General features: G+C 37.0%; 1 protein-coding gene across 1 annotated transcript in view; it reads right to left on the bottom strand.

The window, feature by feature from the left end:
- Window positions 1–22932, bottom strand: part of LOC128664413 (dynein axonemal heavy chain 3-like) — a 2586207-nt gene that overhangs the window by 1119543 nt on the left and 1443732 nt on the right. The window contains exon 45 of the mRNA XM_053719244.1: window positions 10608–10757. Coding sequence (XP_053575219.1) covers window positions 10608–10757 — 150 coding nt within the window. The remainder of the gene's footprint in view (window positions 1–10607; window positions 10758–22932) is intronic.

Below are 22932 nucleotides of genomic sequence, written 5' to 3' on the forward strand. Positions count from 1 at the left end.
ACCCTATATCAGGTGTGCATAATTATTAGGCAACTTCCTTTCCTTTGGCAAAATGGGTCAAAAGAAGGACTTGACAGGCTCAGAAAAGTCAAAAATAGTGAGATATCTTGCAGAGGGATGCAGCACTCTTAAAATTGCAAAGCTTCTGAAGCGTGATCATCGAACAATCAAGCGTTTCATTCAAAATAGTCAACAGGGTCGCAAGAAGCGTGTAGGAAAAACCAAGGCGCAAAATAACTGCCCATGAACTGAGAAAAGTCAAGCGTGCAGCTGCCAAGATGCCACTTGCCACCAGTTTGGCCATATTTCAGAGCTGCAACATCACTGGAGTGCCCAAAAGCACAAGGTGTGCAATACTCAGAGACATGGCCAAGGTAAGAAAGGCTGAAAGACGACCACCACTGAACAAGACACACAAGCTGAAACGTCAAGACTGGGCCAAGAAATATCTCAAGACTGATTTTTCTAAGGTTTTATGGACTGATGAAATGAGAGTGAGTCTTGATGGGTCAGATGGATGGGCCCGTGGCTGGATTGGTAAAGGGCAGAGAGCTCCAGTCCGACTCAGACGCCAGCAAGGTGGAGGTGGAGTACTGGTTTGGGCTGGTATCATCAAAGATGAGCTTGTGGGGCCTTTTCGGGTTGAGGATGGAGTCAAGCTCAACTCCCAGTCCTACTGCCAGTTTCTGGAAGACACCTTGTTCAAGCAGTGGTACAGGAAGAAGTCTGCATCCTTCAAGAAAAACATGATTTTCATGCAGGACAATGCTCCATCACACGCGTCCAAGTACTCCACAGCGTGGCTGGCAAGAAAGGGTATAAAAGAAGAAAATCTAGTGACATGGCCTCCTTGTTCACCTGATCTGAACCCCATTGAGAACCTGTGGTCCATCATCAAATGTGAGATTTACAAGGAGGGAAAACAGTACACCTCTCTGAACAGTGTCTGGGAGGCTGTGGTTGCTGCTGCACGCAATGTTGATGGTGAACAGATCAAAACACTGACAGAATCCATGGATGGCAGGCTTTTGAGTGTCCTTGCAAAGAAAGGTGGCTATATTGGTCACTGATTTGTTTTTGTTTTGTTTTTGAATGTCAGAAATGTATATTTGTGAATGTTGAGATGTTATATTGGTTTCACTGTTAAAAATAAATAATTGAAATGGGTATATATTTGTTTTTTCTTAAGTTGCCTAATAATTATGCACAGTAATAGTCACCTGCACACACAGATATCCCCCTAAAATATAACTAAAAACAAACTAAAAACTACTTCCAAAACTATTCAGCTTTGATATTAATGAGTTTTTTGGGTTCATTGAGAACATGGTTGTTGTTCAATAATAAAATTAATCCTCAAAAATACAACTTGCCTAATAATTCTGCACTCCCTGTATTTTTTCAGATGATTATTTAAAGGTGTTCATGTATCTATTAGTATATTGTATATGCTATTTTTCTGTTTATAACATCGCTTTGGTGTCGGCATCTCTCTAATAAGTGCTCAGGGGGGCATATCTCTTAATGTTTATAAAAATTACCTATGACTGAAATAAATTCCTGAAACTTAAGTGGGAGAAGACCAGATGAATGGGGCGAGGAAAAAACTAGATGGACCCTGAAAAATGCATTAATTCCATTTAATAATACATATAGAGGAATGTATATAAGGGAATGTGGAACATACAGCTCACTAAATAAAATAATAATACTCTGTTGTAGAATGAGAACCTAAACATCAGTTCAACATAAACAATAAGAATACAAATACATTGAAAACATATGTTATATAAATGGATCTATAAAATACCCAGAGAATCAAGCAACATATGTGGAAAAAAAGGAGACGCCAATGATACAAAACTTCAATGTGTGTGTAAATCAGTCAATATCAGAGTGTTATTCAGTAAAATGGTATATATTGACTGATATAAAATGGTAAGTCTTTTAGACTTGAGTTGACATCTTTCGGTAAGGTTAAAAACCATATCCACTATTTCAATTGACAAGAGATAGAGAAACACTTGTACAAATGGTGTCAATATCCATAAATATTGAATTTAGCCACAGGTTTGTACTCAAATCATCAGATACTTATGGGAAACTCATGGATATATAAGTCCCCATTCTATTACAGTTTGATGGTGATCAAAGAAGTGGAGAAATATCCCCAAAAAAAAGAAAGAGGGTTTTTATCTGAAATTAGATGCACTAGTTTTGGTATTTGAGCTGAAGCAGTTGTATAATTGTATGTTTACAGCATAGGAGGAATATCTTATTCCAAAATGAGAGGGATATGACTAAAGCTGGAAGGGCTAATTTAAGGTTGTCAATGGAGTTTAGATTAAATGGATTGTATATTGCATGATCAGATGTTTACAGTGTCATCACATATTCCCAAGGACTAATCTGAGTAAGCATATAGAATAAATTTAGCTGTTAGAACAAATCTTTTAGTTCTAGAGTAGATGGGTCAGATCTTCCTTGTTATTAAGTCCTTTCGGGTGTAAACAATCCAGCAAAAATATCCATCTTGATTCTATAGTGAGGAGTTTTTTCTCATAGTTTCCTCCTCTCCAGTTTTTTGTAATCTTTTGGATCCCTACATATTTGAGGGTATTTCCTTTGTGCACAGTCGAGAAATGTTTATATAGGATAGTATCAGTGTTTAATTTCTCAATTAGCAGTATAAGCTCCCTTATCCTATCTCTTAAGGGTCTTGTTGTTTGGCCAATATACTGCAGACCACAAGTACATTCAATCAGGTAAACGATACCTTTATTCTGGCATCTTATCAGACCCTGAATCTGGTAGCATTCTTTGGTATAATGTGATTGAAACATGCTTGTCTTATTCCCATATTTACAAGCTTTACACTTCGGACAAGGGAAGAATCCTCTAATTTTCTTCCCGTGTATGCTATTTATCTCAACTTTTTTCGTCTTTTGTAAACTCGGGTCTAGTCGATTCTTCAGATTATTTGTTTTTCTATAGACGAATTGTGGATTTGGGGGAAGTTTATTTCCAATCAGATCGTCTTCCCTCAGCAGGGCCCAATGTTTCTTAAAGATCTTTTCAATAATGTGTTTATTGCTGCTAAACTCGGTTATCATAGGGATGTTAATTGTATCATCCTTACCCGGTTTATTCTAATTCCGATCTTTATATGTTGTCAGCTCTATTCTTTCGATCCCTCTAACTTCTTTTATTTTCTGGTCTAGTTGATCTTCCTGATAACCTCTTTCCATAAATTTGCTTTTGAGAAGTAATGCTTGTTTTTCCCATGTTTCTTTATTTGAGCAGTTCTTCCGAATTCTCAAAAGTTGACCTTTGGGGATGTTCCTTTTACACTTCTCATGATGACAGCTGAGGTTGTGGACATAGTTGTTGCTATTGACCTCCTTAAAATGGGTCGATGTTTCCCACTCTCCGTTTTTTGTTGCTATTTTCAAATCCAGAAATAGAACCTCTCGCATACTCCATACATATGTAAACTTGAGATTCAAGATGTTCCTATTCATTTCTTCCATCGTGAATTCAAGGTCTTCTACAGTACCCTTCCAAATGATCAAGATGTCGTCAATGTATCTGCGGTACAAGACCAGGTCCACGCCAGCTGGGCAAGACTCCAAAAACATCTTTTCCCATCTGCCCAGATAGAGGTTGGCATAACTGGGCGTGAACCTGGTCCCCATTGCTGTACCGCAGATCTGCTGGTAGTATTTCCCATTATTACAGAAATAATTGTGGGTCAAAATATGATGGATACTGTCCACGATGAAATCGGCTTGCTCACTGGGTATATCTGGATCATTGTCCAGAAAAGATCTGATGGCTTCACACCCTTCCTTGTGCGGGATGCTTGTATATAATGCTGTTACGTCGCACATAACCAGCATATATCCTTCTTCCCAAGGTGTTGATTCAAGAATATTTAGAACCTGTGTTGAGTCCTTCAGAAATGAAGGGAGTTGCCTTACATATTTTTGCAGTTGGTTGTCTACGTACTCCAAGAGATTGCTCGTTAGTGGACCTATCCGGGAAATGATGGGCCTTCCAGGCGTGTTCTTCAGTGACTTGTGGATCTTTGGTAGGAGGTACATTATTGGTATAATGGGATATTCGAATACCTGAACTCCTTATCATTCAGAATTCCCAAAGTCTTCGCGTTCCTTAGTAGCTCTTGTAGTTCCTTCTGGAATCTTTCTCTCGGGTTATTATGAAGTTTCCGATAGGTCACTGGATCATTGAGCAGTCTCTCATTTTCTCTCTCATAATCGATTCTGTTTAGGACCACGATTCCTCCGCCCTTATCTGCGGGTTTAATAGTCAGAAGGTTGTTAGATTCAAGCTTTTTGATGGTATTCCGTTGTCTTTTAGACAGATTCTGTTTCACATGATTTAGGTTCTTGGAGCTGATGTTCTTTATATCTTTGATAACCATGGTCTCGAAGGTTTCAATGGCATTCCCTTTCATGGAGATTGGATAAAATGTAGATTTTGGCTTGAGAGAAGTATGTAGATATTTATCCTGTCCTGTGTCCATTGTATAACTGTTTGGTCTTTGTCTCCCCATTTGGGACTTCTCAAAAAATCTATTTAGATTTAATTTCCTTATAAATTCCTTTGTATTAGTGTAAGTAGTGTGAGTGCATATGTTCATATGACAGTGTATCAGTGTGTGCATGTGTGTGTGCGCATATGACAGTGTATCTGTGTGTGTCTGCATGTATGTGTGTGTGCATATGACAGTGTATATGTGTGTGCATATGACAGTGTATCTGTGTGTGCCTGCGTGTGTGTGTGTGTGTGTGCATATGACAGTATATCTGTGTGTGTCTGCATGTGTGTGTGTGTGCATATGACAGTGTATATGTGTGTGCATATGACAGTGTATCTGTGTGTGCCTGTGTGCGTATCTGTGCATATGGCAGTGTATCTGTTTGTGCCTGTGTGTGTATATGTGCATATGGCAGTGTATCTGTTTGTGCCTGTGTGTGTATATGTGCATATGGAAGTGCATCTGTGTGTGCCTGTGTGTTACAGTGTGTATATGTGCATATAGCAGTGTATCTGTGTGTGCATTAGTGTGTATGTGTGTGCATATGGCAGTGTATCTTCGTGTGCCTATGTGTGTATGCATATGTGCATTTGACAGTGTATCTTTGTGTGCTTGTGTGTGTATATGTGCATATGGCAGTGCATCTGTGTGTGCCTGTGTGTTACAGTGTGTATATGTGCATATGGCAGTGTATCTGTGTTTGCATTAGTGTGTATGTGTGCATATGGCAGTGTATCTGTGTGTACCTATGTGTGTATGCATATGTACATTTGACACTGTATCTTTGTGTGCCTGTGTGTGTATATGTGCATATGGTAGTGCATCTGTGTGTGCCTGTGTGTTACAGTTTGTATATGTGCATATAGCAGTGTATCTGGGTGTGTATTTGTGTGTATGTGTGCATATGGCAGTGTATCTGTGTGTCTACCTGTGTGTGTATATGTGCATATGGCAGTGCATTTGTGTGTATGTGTGCATATTGCAGTGTATCAGTGTGTGCATGTGTGAGTGCATATGACAGTGTATCTGTGTGTGCCTGTGTGTATGTGTGGCAGTGCATCTGTGCATATGGCACTTAGTAAGATTTTGAGAAGGCCTCTCACTTTAGTGAATACGTTCCATATTATAACATAGGGTCTGAATATAACTTTCTCACTGTAGATACCTTTGAATTTAGTGTTCGGCACAAGGGCAGCAGCATGAGAATGGGTGAAAGTGTGTAAGTTATATAGTGAGACCTTAAAAAAGTCATTTCTATACATGGATATTATATAAGCACAAATAAAGGGACCTCCTGATGCAGGGATAACAAGCTCTAAATTGTTACATTACTAACCAATGTCCTATGACCAAATGTCCTGTGACCAAATGTCCTATGACCATATATCTTATGACCAAGTGTCCTATGAACAAATGTCTTGTGACCAAATGCCCTGTGATCAAATGTCCTGTGACCAAATGTCTTATGACCAAATGTCCTGTGACCAAATGTCCTATGACCATATGTCTTATGACCAAGTGTCTTATGACCATATGTCCTATGACCAAGTGTCCTATGACCAAAAGTCCTTGTGATCAAATGTGCTTGTGATCAAATGTCCTTGTGACCAAAAGTCATTATGACCATATTGCTATGACCATATGTCCTATGGCCAAATGTCTTATGACCAATAATCCTAAATCCGTTAAAAAGATAAAATTGGATCCAAGAGAGCACTGTGTCACAGAGACCAAGAGGGTCTTTAGGAGGACAGGGTGGTCTACTGTGTCTAAGAATTAAGAGAGGGATTTTGAGTATGGGAGTGACCTTTGCATGTTTGAAAGAAGATGGGAATGAACCAGTATAAAGGGATAGGTTGAAAATGTGACTAAGGACAGGATAGAGGGTAGAAGACAGAGAGGTATTAGCGGGGAAAAGATAGGATTGAAAGTGCAGGTAGTAATGCGTGAAGAAGCTAGTAAGGAACAAACTTAATTCTTGGTGGCTGGAGGGAAGATGTGGAGACTGGCAAAGTACATGTTCATACAAAAAGCCAGTGGGCTATGAAGGTGCAAAGTACTTACCTGTCACCATCTTTGTCCACTGTGTTAACCTCAGTTGCAGACAACTGCTTCCAGTAGATGGGCCCATCTGAGGCAATGCAAGCACTGTGTCAAGGATCATTCAAGGAATATCATTCTACAACCCAGAGGATTGGCAGATGAATCTGCAATTTACCTGGGTAGGGCTGTGGATCACAAAAGCAGCAGCACAATATAAACCAGAGGGCTGGCAGATAAAACTGCATTTCATCTGGAAGGCCTGTGACATTTACACACTGAAAAAATATATTCACTACCTGGGTGAAAACTACTATTTTTCATAGGCATTCTGAGGAAATGGCTCTCGGGTTAAATAACTCCAATCAAGAACCAGTAGATCAGCACTTCAGAATTCACCTCACTCAATCTTGGAGGCGAAAAATAAATGACTGAGGATTCTGAACAAGGGGAAAGGATTTAAAGCTCTGGTATGTTTGGATGTTTTTCTCACCTCCTAGCGGACTGGAGGGTAATTCCCACACAGATTTAAGATTAAAATTAGAGAATAGATTTGAAGAGAGCCACAGGCACAGGAGGAAAAATAATAGCCTGACGAGTAGTAACTATACTAATGTAGTTGTGGCCAGTAGTTTAATGTCCATTTGAATTACAGGACAAGTGGAATAATACATAATCATTATGTCATAATGACACTATATTACAAAGATTATTTTTTAATATGCATAATTAAACATTTTATATTACTTTGGCAAAGTGTGTAATGTACCTTTAGTTGTAGCCAGTTCAGGATAGCTGCTCTAAGCAATCACAGCTGGTTGAGAAAAACTAAACTGCAATGTACTGCTTCCAAAATGAACATCACACAATATATTTTTAAATCTAAAGTAAATCCCTAAGTAAGACATTGAACTGGGTGATATAAAGCTTGTTATTGACACTCACTGATATTTCTTAATTTGTCTGAAATGTAAGTTCCCTTGAAAAATGAAAAAGGGATTTCTTTATTTAAAAACCCTATTGCTTGATAAAGGTCATTGTTTAGATTTCTAGATGACAAGTCAAGATAAATGCAGACTAATACATTACGAAATGCAGTGTGAATTGTATACGTGTTAAACTCAGTTTTGTATTTTGTTAAAAGTGCTATGGAATAAGTATTATGTACAATGTTTTTGTATTATTTGATTTATAAACTGGTTTCAAAGTTTTAAGTGAGTTGGCAGCACATAAGTGTTATTGTGGTAAATAGCTTTTTAGTTATAAATAAAAAAGCTTTATTGTTCAATGGCCCAATAAAAACTTGATGTCTTGTCTTGGTATTTAAAGTAAAAGTAAATGTTTCAATACCCCAAGATATTTATGGATTGTTCAACATGCATAGATTACAGTCGCTAACTTCATATTTCCTCAACATGTTACGAAAATAATAAATTTAGATTTTCATATAGCGCAACTTTAGATCAATCTACTAAATGTTTAATGATGTTTTCCCAAACAAAATTACAACTTCATACCTAATGTTTAAAAACTATAAGCACCGTAAGATTTCCAATACAATAGAAGAAAAGCCCCTCATTGAAAATGTAATAAACAATACATCGTAAATAATCCATTTGATTTTTTTAAGCTTTATAAATTACAATTAGTGTATTAAAATAAATAATTAATAAAATCTTGTTTAGAGATATTAAATTCATTACTTACGCAATTCGATAGCACACTCACTGATTCCGATTGCAGTTGTATTGTCACTTTACCCGATTGTTCTTGCAAATGAGTCACTCATTTGCGAGAACAATCGGGCGAAGTGACAATACAACTGCAATCGGTTTCAGTGAGTAGGGAATCAAATTGCATAACTAAGTCAGTATTAGGATTTCTTTTTGAGGTTTAAATGCCCATGCGGCTACTGTGAATGCACATCCGATAATAGATTACAATTCTAGGATAACCATATGCACATAGCAACATGTGGGCATAAAACTAACAGTTTTAGACGCCCATGGGGGACCAATTAGATTTATACAATGCTGAATCAACACGACTAACATGAAAAAAAATTATATGCGGGCGGAGAGTCAGCTAAGCAGACGGACGGGTTTCATAAGAATAAACAGGTCTATAATTGAATTTGCAAAAAATTACGAATGAAAGTAATATTAATTTTAAATGATTTATGTCAACATAGATTGCCGTATAGTCAAGTTTACTTTCACTTTAAATTTGGAAAAATATACAGATTTCATTGCTGCTGTATTTATTTTTAATTCCAAATATATTTTATTTTTAAAATCATGCAACTTATCTATCTAAGCAGTTTAGGAACACAGACATAGGTAAGGCCAGTTAGTTATTTAAGATAGAGATATGTGAGGCCATTTTGTTGCCATCAGATAAGCAAGGTCTGTAAGCTGCAAGCTAAATATGTGTTGTGGGGTTAAGTACCCCCACAATCAAAGCTGCAACACCCCCCAAATCACAAAGGGGGGGCAAAATTAAGAATAGAATATCAGTAATATCTAGTACAAAACAATCATCAATCTCACTATTACCACCTTCTATTCTCAGTATGTAGCTTTGTGTTAGATCCTATACATTGTAAGCACTAGAATCACACTTGGGTGTGTGCCATGCATATTTTAATGTCTGTGAGCTGTAATTCCTAGATAAGTAGGAAGTGTTTTAGATGTTTACTTTGGAAACCTGTCACCCCTCTGACTTGAGTAAAGATTTGGATGTTAATGTGTTTACCTAATTGATTTTGTATTGGCTTGATACTTTGCTTTTTGGGCATTCTGAGGTAAATAAGCTTACTTTAGATTGTATTCTTCATTGCTCTATGTTTCAACAATTGGGTCTGTTTAATAGTGCTACAATTAATTATCTGGGTCTAATAATTTGTGGCCATTTAGAGTTTATATTCTTCCATCTGTGTACGATAATATTATCAAAACAAGCCAGTTGATAAGGCCCCCGAGATAAGGATGTTTACATATTTTATTATAACATACTATTGTTTTTTATGGATTAAGCAGGATGTCTTTTTTATAATAACATTTTGTTCTATTTTATTAGAACTTGATTGCTGCACTGTACATAGTTTGTGATTCTGTGGGTCATGCGTACATCAGCATTTCAAAACGTTGTATTTCAGTATGCAAACTTACAATATCCAATACAAAATAAATTGATATCACCATATTGTCTGTGAATTCTCCTGCATGCATAAATGTAAGCCATTTTAATTAGGGATTTAGTAAACATCAGCATTTGCTTAATATCAGTAGTTCTACTTATATGCAAATGTTTTCTTCATATTTCACGTATAAACAATTATATTTAATTTAATCAAATTGAATTTATTTTAGGGTTTACTGAAATGAATTTACTATATATATTATATTTAAATACTAATGGTATTATACTACAAATTAAAAATAGGTTAAGATTTTGGAAAATTAGAAAGGGTTCTCTAATTACTTGACCTCATAGTGTAATGGCATTTACTGATTTAAATAACATTAATTTTAATGATTACTTATATTATAATCTGGAAGCAGGTTTCTATAATCCCAATCTGTATAGTCTTTATCTTTTTGTACACTTTGTATAGCACTGCAAGATCTGTTTGCATTTTACAAATAAAAGCAATATTATTATTATTTATCCCTGGATTTTAAATAAAGCTTAAATGATATGTAATTCCAAAGAATGAGTGATAGACAAAAATAACAAATATTCTAAAAGAAAAAAAAATATGAATTATTTAACCATTTGGATATTTGTTAAGTAAAAAAAAAAATGTTTTAAACCTACATTTCAGCACTAAGTGGGTTCTACATTTATTCCTCTTGGTTAAGAATCATGTAACTCACAATGTTTTCCTGTTGTGTCTGAGCAGATGAGGAATTATAAAGACTAATACAACAATTTAACGCTTCAGAGAAACAGTGTATATCATTACTCCTCTGTAGCCAAGCACACTAATTAATATTTATTGCACCTGTCAAACCAGTAGCCATGATCAATCCATTGCCTGAGCAGTTCAATGGGAGGCTGGGCACCATATTTCTCCTTGGCAGGCATGTTTAGGTCATCAACAAAGACAAAAGCTCTTTTCCCCAGTGGAGCACCGTAAACCCTCTTCTTTCTCCTGCAAAATTAAACCATTAATTTAGTTCATGTTAATTCCGAGCTAACTTTTAAACGATAAACAATAAGAAACAATGAAAAACCTTCAAGTATATCCTAAGTTACATCATTGTTAGCAACATCCAGAACTTCAGCAGTATACGACCTCTGATTTTATCAGATGTGCTTAAAGGTCACATAGCATTGTGAGACGATGGTTATAAATCCGCATGGAATTTAATCACAGGTGGCAGCGCATTCTGAGGTAAATAAGCTTCCTGGACTATTCCAGCTAGAACCTTTGTTAACCGCAGACAACAAAAGTGAATAGCTGGCAGAGGGATTAATCAAACTGTAAGAAATGCAACAAACAAACTTCAGCTTATCCGACAATACAAGGAAGGATTTTAATTTGTAAGTCTTGAAGATAATTGCTTTCAGGTACTTGAAATATCTCATTCAGAATATGTAGTAAAAGATACTATTCTAAAAATATACTGATTCAGTTAATGTTGTGATAGCAAAAATGAAGCAAACATTTTGTGCTACAAAATTAGGAAATAAATATCTAATTAATTTATCTTATTTTTATTTTTCTGTATTATCTTATGTTACGCACTCATTCATCTTGCTGTTCTCATGTTTATTCAGTTTCTGCTTTCATTTATAAAGTATAAATAACAATGAGTGACATTTTAGATTTCAACTGGCAGTGCCACAAAAAATGTGGATAACATTTTCACTATCCACAGCTTTTTAACCCCTTAATGACATTAGGGCATTCCATTCCGTCCTGACAACACTGTGCCTTAACAATATTAGGATGGCATGGAACGTCCTAAATTCTATGGCCCCTCGCCACGCCCACCCCCAGGGGGGACTAAGGCAGTCCCCAAGAATCCAATCGGCCATCAGAGTCAAGTCATCGCAGTGACAACCAGTCACTGATACATGAGACAACCAATGATTAGAATCATTGGCTGTGGCTGTATGCACTGCCTCTGCATATCTCTTTTCTCAGTCAGCAAAATCTGAGGTGAGTGAGGCAAGTGATGACTGCTTCTAAATGTACCACATGTTTTTATTCATTTGTAATAAAAATAAATTATTGAAAGAAAACTAACTCTTTAGGTGCTGATCACAGTGTTATTGATGTGTTCATTCTGATCAGTGCAATAGTGTTCAGTACTTTTAGGGGTGTGATTTTTTTTAAATTTAAACAACCCTTTTTTTTTTTAGGAATTTACAAAGATATATATATATATATATAATATTGAATTTAAAGCTAATCCCCTTTTCTGCAGTTACTGTTAACTGAATTTTTTCTGTGATCAGTCTGAATGTCCAACAAAAAGAATGTCCAACAATCACTGAAATACCCCATTAACAGAAACTCCTGGCATCACAACCAGCATTTCAATTTGTGAGCCAATAAATTTGTTAAACCTGTTTTTGACAGACAACATGTTTGAGAATATAGCTATTGAAACAAATGTATATGCCAGCCAGAATCTGTAGGCTAATCCAAGTGTACACCATGTTGAGAAAAATAACTGGCACCCCACTGACCTAACAGAAATTAAAATGTTTTGGGCACTGACCTTGGTAATGGGTATAGTGAAAAAAGTTCCTACTGGCACAAGCACCCCATCCTGGCTACCCCTCTTTTTCCAGGGATTATGAAGAGGGATAGATATGAACAACTGCTGCATTTTAATGATAATGCCCAGTGCCCCCTAGAAATTACCCCTTCTGTGACAGGCTATATAAGATACAGCCCCTGATAAAACACCTGTCTGAAAAAAAAATTCAGAAAATCACACACCTGACTAGAAGATCTGTGTAATTGAATCCCTCATGAAATTTAAGGGAAGATTGCTTTTTAAGCAATATATTCCATCTAAGCATTCACGCTATGGGATACAATTGTATAAATTGTGCGAATGCACTAAGGGTTATATCTGGGCATTTCACATATTTAAGGGAAATATACCCATCTTGTTCCAACTGGTTGCCAAGAATCTAAGGGCACAAATTGAAAGATTGTGGTGGATCTCCTCCTACCCTTGCTGAACAAAGGCTGTCATCTATGGGTCAACAACTATTATTGCAGCATTGATTTGTTTAAAAATGTATTTTATTTTGAAACCCTAGCTTGTGGCACAGTGCGCAAAAATTGTTAAGGTTTCCCCCAGAAGCTGACATAGATTAAAAACCATCAAGGCACAACATCAGCATTATGCCATGATAAACTACTGGCCCTTCTTTACACTGACAAAAAAGAATTGTGCATGCTGATCCCAGAGCGTAATGAAAGTCCAGTGCCAGTGCCTGTCAAGGGAAAGGATGCCCAAATCCGAAAACCAAGTGCATTGTTGAGTACAGCAAATATATGGGGGGGGGGGGAATAAATTTAGCGGATCGGTGCATACAACCATAACTGGTTCACCGCAAGACCAAAACCTGGTACAAAAAACTGCCATATAATTAACTCAGATAGCAGTCTATAATTCATATGTGCTGTACAAAAAAAGCATACTGTGTCAAAGGCAACGTAGGTCTAGCAAACCAATTAGTAAAATTTTCATGAATGAAAACTGAAATGTGCAGGCCGCATAGTTGAAACTGTAACTTCCCAAAACCCCATAAAACCTGTACATGAGGGGTACTTGTGGGAGACATGGCTTTTTTACAGCTGTATTGTTCGCTTCTCTTTCCCTTTCACTCTCTCTTACGCTAAGTTAAGTATAAAATAAATAAAGGAAACAATTTTCATGAGTGTTTTTTCGTTTTCTTTAATTTAGTTGGTGCATTCATTAAAGCAAAACAAAAATCCAATTTTCCTTGACAAATGTGTATTCGTCCAAAACACACACACACACACACATTATATATATAAGTAACTTTTAAACTGTGTATAAAAACTGTAAAAATGTAAACCTTTCTATTGTGTGTGCTAAACAAAAGCACATGATAAAACTGAAAAAGCCAGGAACAATCTTGAACTGTAAATGTGTGCGCACCACGTCTATCACTGGGGGAAAGAATAAATGGGTTACAAGATGGCAGTGCCCAATAAGAAAATGCAGAGGTTCACCAACTGTCATGTGTAAAGAGTTAAAACAAGATTTGATGAAGAGAGCTGCATGCACCGAAGGGAAAATTGTTGGCATGGTGGTGAGTATTAACCATGTTATTGTAGTTATGCCCAGCATTTCCATGTCCTTCTAATGCATCTAGCCAGATCTTTCTTTGTGGTTGAACAAAATATAAATGTACTGCTTTCTATCATTATCATTATATTAAATCTTTATTGGAATGATCAACAGCTAAGAATTTCTCTTTTGTACCAAGGGGTTATATACTTTTGATTAATTTAGATACATAGCAGGTAAACCCATGTAAATGAGAAACCTCAGCAACTTGGCAGAAAAAAAAGATTTACTGTATAGCCAATATGCACAGTTCAAAGGAAAACATCTGCTATTGTAGGTGTCTTTGCACTCACTTCCCATTATCCCTGTTTAGGGATTTGCCTGTTATATCTTTGTTTTATTATTCATTTGAAAGCAATAATCTCTTCCAGTTAGTCGCCTTCTTACTTACCACCAATGCAAAATTAAGAACCATGACTGCTGAATGAGGCTCTCTTTACTACACTTAAACAAACCCTCAAAGATTAGTGATTCTGTTCTTTCAGATAATTCACATATTGTCACATTGTTTCAATGCCTTAGTGTGTTGTTACTTTGCGGTGTCTGTAAAGTCTCACAGGCCTCTAAAGATACAATACACTGAACAAACTCTAAGATGAAAGTCTCTTAGGGTAAAATAAAGCTCTATTATTTATGAAGCTATAATCGTTAACATATCCAGTGCAATATGAAGCTTTCAGCTCAGCACTCGAGCACATCAAGTGCCAGAACACAAGCAAAATAAATGAATTCATATTTAAAATTACAGTATAGAAGACATCAGTATACACAGTGAAACAAATTGTTTAGTATCTGTCTAAAAAGTGTCTAAAACATTCTAATTATCTGAAGTTTAGATTTATGGCTGGAGTTCAGAGAAAAAGATACTTGTAATTTTTATTTAGTTTCTAATGCAAACATAATGCGGATACATCGGCTGGACATAAATAAAACCCTTTTATGTATATCTGTTATCAGCAGATCTCAAAATAGTCATATTAGGTTGCATCTGTACTGGTACATTATATTTCATCTTTCTTATATCTTCTTTTGTGTTAGAAGCATATATCCCTCCTTTTCATACATTTATACAGTTCAGAGTAATAAATTACAATTAGTTTTGCTATTCACAGACAGAAACTAATTGATATCTAGTCAATAATATAACTAGTACATGTAAGCTAAATAAAGATTACTTTTTAAATATTTTAATTTAGAAATCTACATTTCACTCACTTTACATGTACATATTGTAAATAAGTTATTTTTCCATTGGAGTTATTAAGTTTAATTAACTTTCAGTTAGATTTACGAGTTTTGCGTTATGAGTAAAAAAAGCATTGTTATGCTTCATAACAATGCTTTTCCCCTAACACCGCTATTACAAGTCTTGTCAGAATAGCTGTACCGCAACACCTTTTTGGCCGTCACGCAACGTCAGTACCGCACTATTAAAAAAGTCCTTTTTCAATGGGACTTTCATAGTGCCGGTATTACAAGTTTTGCTGTGAGGCCAAGAAGTGAGCGGTATACCCTATACTGACAAGATTCGTACCGTCAGCTAAAGTCAGTAGTTATGAGATTTACGTTACAAATCTGAAGCATAAAACTCATAACTAAAGTGTTAAAAAGTACACTAACACCCAAAAACTACCCCTAAACCGCATCACAAATACTAAAAAAAATGTATTAACCCCTAATCTGCCGCTGTGAACATCGCCGCCACTTAAAAAATGTATTAACCCCTATTCCGCTGCTCCCGGCATCGTCACCACTATAATAAACCTATTAACCCCTAAACCACCACCCTCCAGCATCGCAAACACTATTTAAAGATTATTAACCCCTAATCTGCCGACAGCCCACACAGCCGCAATAATAAACCTATTAACCCCTAAACCGCAAGCCCCCCACAACGAAATATACAAAAATAAACTATTAACACCTAAATCTCTGTCCTACCACATCACTACATAAATATATTAACCCCTAAACCTAACCCTAAAGTAACCCTAAGCCTATTTCTAAACCCTAGCACCCCCCTTTCCTAAATATAATTAAAATAAATCAAAATTAAACTTACAATTATTACCAAAATAATAACTATTTAAAACTAAATACTTAACTATAAAATAAAACCTAAGATAGCTACAAAATAAATAAGTTACATTGTAGGTAGCTTAGGATTTATTTTTATTTCACAGGTAAGTTTGTATTTATTTTAACTAGGTAGATTAGTTATTAAATAGTTATTAACTATTTAATACTATCTCTGTGCAAAGAAAATCACAAAGACATTGTTACGGTCACATTTGTGACATTTTATATTGTATTTTACTGCACCATTAAACTATGGTATTTTAACTCTTTGCTGAGAGCCTGAGCTTGATTGAAATCTACCCTGGAGTGATTTGTTGCACTGCCTTGGTCAGTGAACTGGGACACTGTGAACTCCCAGTCTGCCTCTATAAGCACAACAGAGTGCTGCTTTACTTGTGAGTATAAAATCTGTATTCACCTATTTTTACAATTGTCCAAACTATATCACACGAGGAGGCGCCCTTGTCTTTGTGATTTTCTTTGCACAGAGAGAGTATTCACCCAGACTGGTTTTGTGACAAGGAGCTGACTTCTGGATCTAAGGGAGAATCTTATATATGTGCTACCCAGGAGGACTAATAAACCTCTGAAGTGCCCTCCTAATCTTGGGACTGTCTGAGCATCAATATCATATACAGATAAGAACTTATTAGAGACTTAATACTATTTATTTATTATATATTGTTTTAAGCTGAATTTTCTGTTTATATTGATCTCATCACATCACATTTGATGAGAGTCCATGTCTCATTTTTTCTGTAATTGTCATTATTATTTTGTCTTTATACATTATTATCTGATCATTTTATATTATTTTTATAGTGTTTATTGTTTTTACTATACTTCAGTATTATCCTACAGATTGTTTTATATATTTCTTCTAGCGCCCCCTAGAGTTACGCTTGCATAGTGTAACAGGTATTTCATTAACTATTTAATAACTACCTAGATATAATAAATACAAACTTACCTGTAAAATAAAACCTAACCTGCCTTACAATAAAACCTAACATTACAATCAAATAAAATAAATGTAATTAATAAAATACAATTATCTACATTAAAAAAAATAAACACTAAATTACACAAAATATAAAAAATAAAAACAAATTACTCCTAATCTAATAGCCCTATCAAAATAAAAAAGCCCACCCAAAAAAAAACCCTAGCCTACACTAAACTGCCAATGGCCCTTAAAAGGGCCTTTTGCGGGGCATTGTCCCAAATAAATCAGCTCTTTTACCTATAAAATAAATACTAACACCCCCCAACAGTAAACCCCCCCAAATAAAAACCTGTCTAAATAAACCTAAGCTCCCCATTGCCCTGAAAAGGGCATTTAGCTCTTTTACATTGCCCAAACCCTAAGCTAAAAATAAAACCCACCTAATAAACCCTTAAAAAAAACTAACACTAACCCCCAATGATCCACTGACAGTTTTCAAAGACCGGACATCCATCCTCATCCAGCCGGCAGAAGTCTTCATCCAAGCGGGCAGAAGTCTTCATCCAAGCGGGCAGAAGTCTTCATCCAGAGGGCATCTTCTATCTTCATCCATCCGGTGCAGAGCGGGCATCTTCAAGAAATCCGACTCGGAGAATCCTCTTCTTCTGATCGCTGCTGTATAATGAAGTTTCCCTTTGAGTGACGCCATCCAAGATGTGTTTTTAAGAGTTTATTGGGTGGGTTTTATTTTTAGCTTAGGGTTTGAGCAATGTAAAAGAGCTAAATGGTTAACTTAGGTTTATTTAGATAGGTTTTTATTTGGGGGGTTTGGTTGGGTGGGTGGTTGGTTTTACTGTTGGGGTGTTTGTATTTTTTTAACAGATAAAAGAGGAGTAATTCATTTTTATTTTTGATAATTTCTTTTTTTATTTTGTGTAATTTAGTGTTTATTTTTTTTGTAATTTAGATAATTGTATTTTATTAATTTAATTTATTTTATTTGATTGTAATGTTAGGTGTTAGTGTAAGGCAGGTTAGGTTTTATTTTACAGGTACATTTGTATTTATTTTAACTAGGTAGATAGTAAATAGTTAATAACTATTTACTAACTAGTCTACCTAGTTGAAATAAATACAAACTTACCTGTGAAATAAAAATAAAACCTAAGCAAGCTACAATATAACTATTAGCTAGCTTAGGTTTTTTTTTACAGGTAAGTATTTAGTTTTAAATATTAATTATTTAGGTAATAATTGTAAGTTTAATTTAGATTTATTTTAATTATATTTAAGCTAGGGGGGTTAGGGTTAGACTTAGGCTTAGGGTTACGTTAGGGCTAGGTTTAGGGGTCAATAACTTTAGTATATTGGCAGCGACATTGGGGGTGGCAGATTAGGGGTTAATAACTGTAATGTAGGTGGCGGCGATGTTATGGGCAGCAGATTAGTGGTGTTTAGACATGTTTTTTATGTTAGGGTGTTAGGTTTAAACTTAACTTTTTCTTTCCCCATAGACATCAATGTGGCTGCGTTACGGAGCTTTTGTTTTCACGATCGCAGGTGTTAGGCTTTTTTTTAGCTGACTCTCCCCATTGATGTCTATGGGGAAATCGTGTACGAGCAAGTCAAAACACTGCTTGTATTTGGGTGAGGTATGGAGCTAAACGCAACCATCTCGCCTGCACAAGCCGGGTTTTACAAAACCTGTAATAGCAGCGCTATAGGAAAGTTAAATACCGCCGCTTTTGTGGCGGTTGTTAATTTCCCTATAGCGCTCAAAACTCGTAAACTAGCTGAAAGTTTGTACATTAAAGTAACATTAATTGTATTGCGGTTCTTCCCCGTTTCCACCTAGTCATGGGTGCCCACCATGATTAAATCTTGCTTTCAGTGTATTCCAGTGCTGATGTGTATGCACATGTGCAGTAACTCTACTTCAGATACCTGCAATGTAACTTAGGTCATATAATGGCAGCACCCACGATTACAGGGAGGTACATTAAATGTATTTATTGTGTAGTGTCCCTTTAATGTTTAGATGTATAAATCAATGACATGGCCATCCACAGACATTTTTCAGAAAGTAAAAAATGTCTCAAATATAAGACATTGCAGACAAATACAAATATATATTAAAGTTTTAGTTTGGTTATAACAATTTTTTTAATCAGTTTGTCAATGACACAGCCCAGACTTGAACCTGGGACCTGGGACCTGTTTGATGCTGCTGTTTCCCAGCCTGTTGTTCTAAACTCTTCAAAACCAGATGACTTGTATACAGGCTGAGGTTTCTGGGATCTGTTACCTGCAGCTCTAGCTCCACCTGCCTGCTAGCTGTAGGTAATCATGTAATCAGCAGTATGCTATTTAAGGAAGGTTTGCTGTGAGTCCTGGGCCCTGACATTAGGAGTTCTGCTCTGTCTAAGCCTCTGTTCCAGTTACCTTGTCTGCTGATTTGTTGGATTTCTTGGTGCGTGATTTCAGTTTTTTTGTGTGACTTCTCTGCTGGATTTTCTCATTGGCACTGTGCCTTTGATTTGGACTGATTTTCTGGCATATGACTGCAAGTATTAACTTTGGCTGCTCTATTAACACTTGTCCTGGAAGCTGTGGTGTTATTATTATTATTATTCTTTATTTATAAAGCGCCAACAGATTCTGCTGCGATGTCCATGGGTACAAAGATAAAAGTACAATACAATACAATATAAAAGACACCAGACAAATTTTAACAAACAAATACAGGGGGAATTGAGGGCCCTGTTCTCGTGGGAATTTACAATCTAGATGGGTAGGAGGGTGAGAAACAGGAGGTGGGGACTGCAAAGATGGGAATGATGTTAGTGTGGAGTTAGATGAGGGCAGCTATTAGGCAAGTGGAATTAATTTGTTACTGATTAGGAGATAGGCTTCCCTGAACAAAAAGGTCTTAAGAGATCGTTTAAAGAAGGAAAGGTTAGGGGAAAGTGTGACAGCTTGAGGAAGTGCTTTTCAGTATGTTGATGCCGCACGAGAGAAGTCTTTTAGTCTAGCATGGAAGGAGGTGATGGTAGAAGATGCAAGGAGCAGGTCATTGTTGGATCTTAGGGGCGGGCTGGAGTATATTTGTTGATGAGTGAGGACAGATGGGGGGGACTGCGTTGGTAAGGGCTTTGGAGGTCAGGGTGAGAATTTTAAATTTAATTCTGCTGTGAATGGGGAGCCAGTTAAGGGACTCACAGAGAGGTGCAGCAGATACAGAGCATTTGGAGAGGTGGATGAGCCTAGCAGAGGCATTTAGGATGGATTGAAGACGGGAGAGGCAGGCGAGAGGAAGGCCAGTTAGTAGGTTATTACAGTAGTCAAGTCGGGAAATTACCAGGGAGAGCATTAGCTGTTTAGTATGGATTGAAAAGGGGAGAGGCAGGAGAGAGGAAGGCCAGTTAGTAGGTTATTACAGTAGTCAAGTCGGGAAATTACCAGGGAGTGCATTAGCTGTTTAGTATGGATTGAAGAGGGGAGAGGCAGGAGAGAGGAAGGCCAGTTAGTAGGTTATTACAGTAGTCAAGTTGGGAAATTACCAGGGAGTGCATTAGCTGTTTAGTATAGATTGAAGAGGTGAGAGGCAGGAGAGAGGAAGGCCAGTTAGTAGGTTATTACAGTAGTCAAGTCAGGAAATTACCAGGGAGTGTATTAGCTGTTAAGTAGTTTCAGCACTCAGAAATTGACGAATTTTGTAGATATTGTGTAGGTGGTTGTGACAGGATGAAAAGAGCAATTGGATGTGGGGTATGAAGGACAGTTTGGAGTCAAGTATAACTCCTAGGCACTAGCAGTGGACTTGGGGTGATGGGGAGATAGTGGTGTGACCAACAGTAATTGAAAAATTAGAAATCGGAGTAGATTTAGAGGGGGGATTAGAAGGAGCTCAGTCTTGGACATGTTGATTTTTAGGTGGTGAGAGGCCATCTAAGAAGAAATGCCAGATAAGTAGACACTGATGTGAGAAAGGGCAGAAGGAGAGAGTGCAGGGGTGAGTTGGTAGATCTGAGTATCATCAGCATAGAGGTAGCAGGATAGTTGATGCCATAGCTACTGATAAGTTTACCCAGTTAGGAAGTATAAATAGAGAAGGCTAGAGGATCCAGAACAGAGCCTTGAGGTACTCCAACAGACAGAGGCATTGGAGAGGAGGAGTCACCAGCAAAAGAGACAGAAAGGTATCTATTAGAGAGATAAGAGTGGATCCAGGAGAGGGCAGTGTCAGAGAGCCCAAGAGAGTTGAGAGTCTGTAGGAGAAGGGGATAGTCAACTGTGTAAAAGGCAGCAGACAGGTCAAGTAAGATAACTATAGAGTAGTGGCCATTGTTTTTAGCAGAAATAAGATTGTTAGTAACCTTGGTGAGGGCAGTCTTAGTTGAGTGTTGGAGATGGAAGCCAGATTGCACGGGGTCAAGCAGTGAGTTGGAGGACAAGAAGTGGGTAAGGCAATCGAAAACGAGTTTTTCCAAGACTTTTGAAGCTAGCGGAAGCAGTGATATAGGGCGGTAGTTTTCAGGAGAATTGGGGTTGAAGGATTTTTTTTGAGGATGGGGGTGACCTTTGCATGTTTGAAGGAAGATGGGAATGAACCGGTAGTAAGGGATAGGTTAAATATGTGAGTAAAAGCTGGAGTGAGGGTAGAAGACAGAGAAGGTATTAGATGTGGAGCGATAGGGTCAAGTGGGCAGGTATTGAGGTGTGAGGAAGACAATAGGGAACTCACTACATTCTCAGTGGTTGTCTTTGCCTTTGAGACTGTCTGAACTGTGTTACCAGTCTTGTATACTTGCCCGCATAGAGACTCTTGCCTTACCAACAGTCTGCTTTTATCTGCATTGCTAATAATTCTGTTTAATAAACCATGTACTTTTATTCTCAGTACCTTGTTCTAGTTTATTATGCCTAGAAGGAGAGACTCACAAAGACACCACATATCTCTAGCTCCAGAACCTGACACCTCCACACAACAGCTCCCAACACCTGAACACGCTCCCACAAGGAACATGAAACAGTCATATGATATAGGACCAGATTATTAGTGGAGCACTATCGATCACAAGATTGCAGTGTTCCACTGCCAGGATGAAGATGGACCACTGCCGGGATGAAGATGGAGCATCATATCCCGGATTCAACTTTGGTGAGTATCACTTAGGAAATTTAAATTTTTACATCAACCATGTAACTTCTATAGGGTTCCTGGGAGAGAGCTTTTTCACTTGGCATTTGATAACTGGAGTCCTAAGCTTATATAACTTACTCACATAAAATGACAGATAATGATTAAAAAGAACCACTTGTGAAAAAGAAGGTACATAAACATTAATGTAAATAAATAAATAAATCATTCAAAAGCTTATTAGACATAAACTTTCCAAATTAAATAATAGTTTAGATATTGGATAGACATATAAATAGTGTCTAACTTCATATAATGATTGTAGGATGTTTTAGTTAAAACAAAATACTTTATGCTCAATCATTTTATATATATATATATATATATATATATATATATATACACAGAGAGAAGTGCACTCACAGGAAACAACTGGCTCAATAGCATTGTTAGCCTGTTCTATGGCGATTTACAACCTGGGTGCAACTTTTTAGCCCAGTAATGCTTTTCACAGAGTGGAACTTTCCTGTAGTATATCAGTCTGATCCCGCCTATTAAGGTCAGTCCAGCGCCGAAATACCAGGCAATTCCTCTCTGAACAAGGAACACAGCAACCCCAGATGATCATTTCGGCCTTCATTGGGCCTCGTCAGTGAGGTGTAGCCATATTACTCTAAGCACACTGAGCAAGGAGTCCACGTCTGGTTGCCCCTTTTTCCCATAGGGAGACTAAATACATACAGAGAGAAGTGCACTCACAGGAACGAACAACTGGCTCAATAGCATTGTTAGCCTGTTCTATGGCTATTTACCACCT

The sequence above is a fragment of the Bombina bombina genome, chromosome 6 (assembly GCF_027579735.1).
Source record: "Bombina bombina isolate aBomBom1 chromosome 6, aBomBom1.pri, whole genome shotgun sequence".
Classification (NCBI taxonomy): Eukaryota; Metazoa; Chordata; class Amphibia; order Anura; family Bombinatoridae; genus Bombina; species Bombina bombina.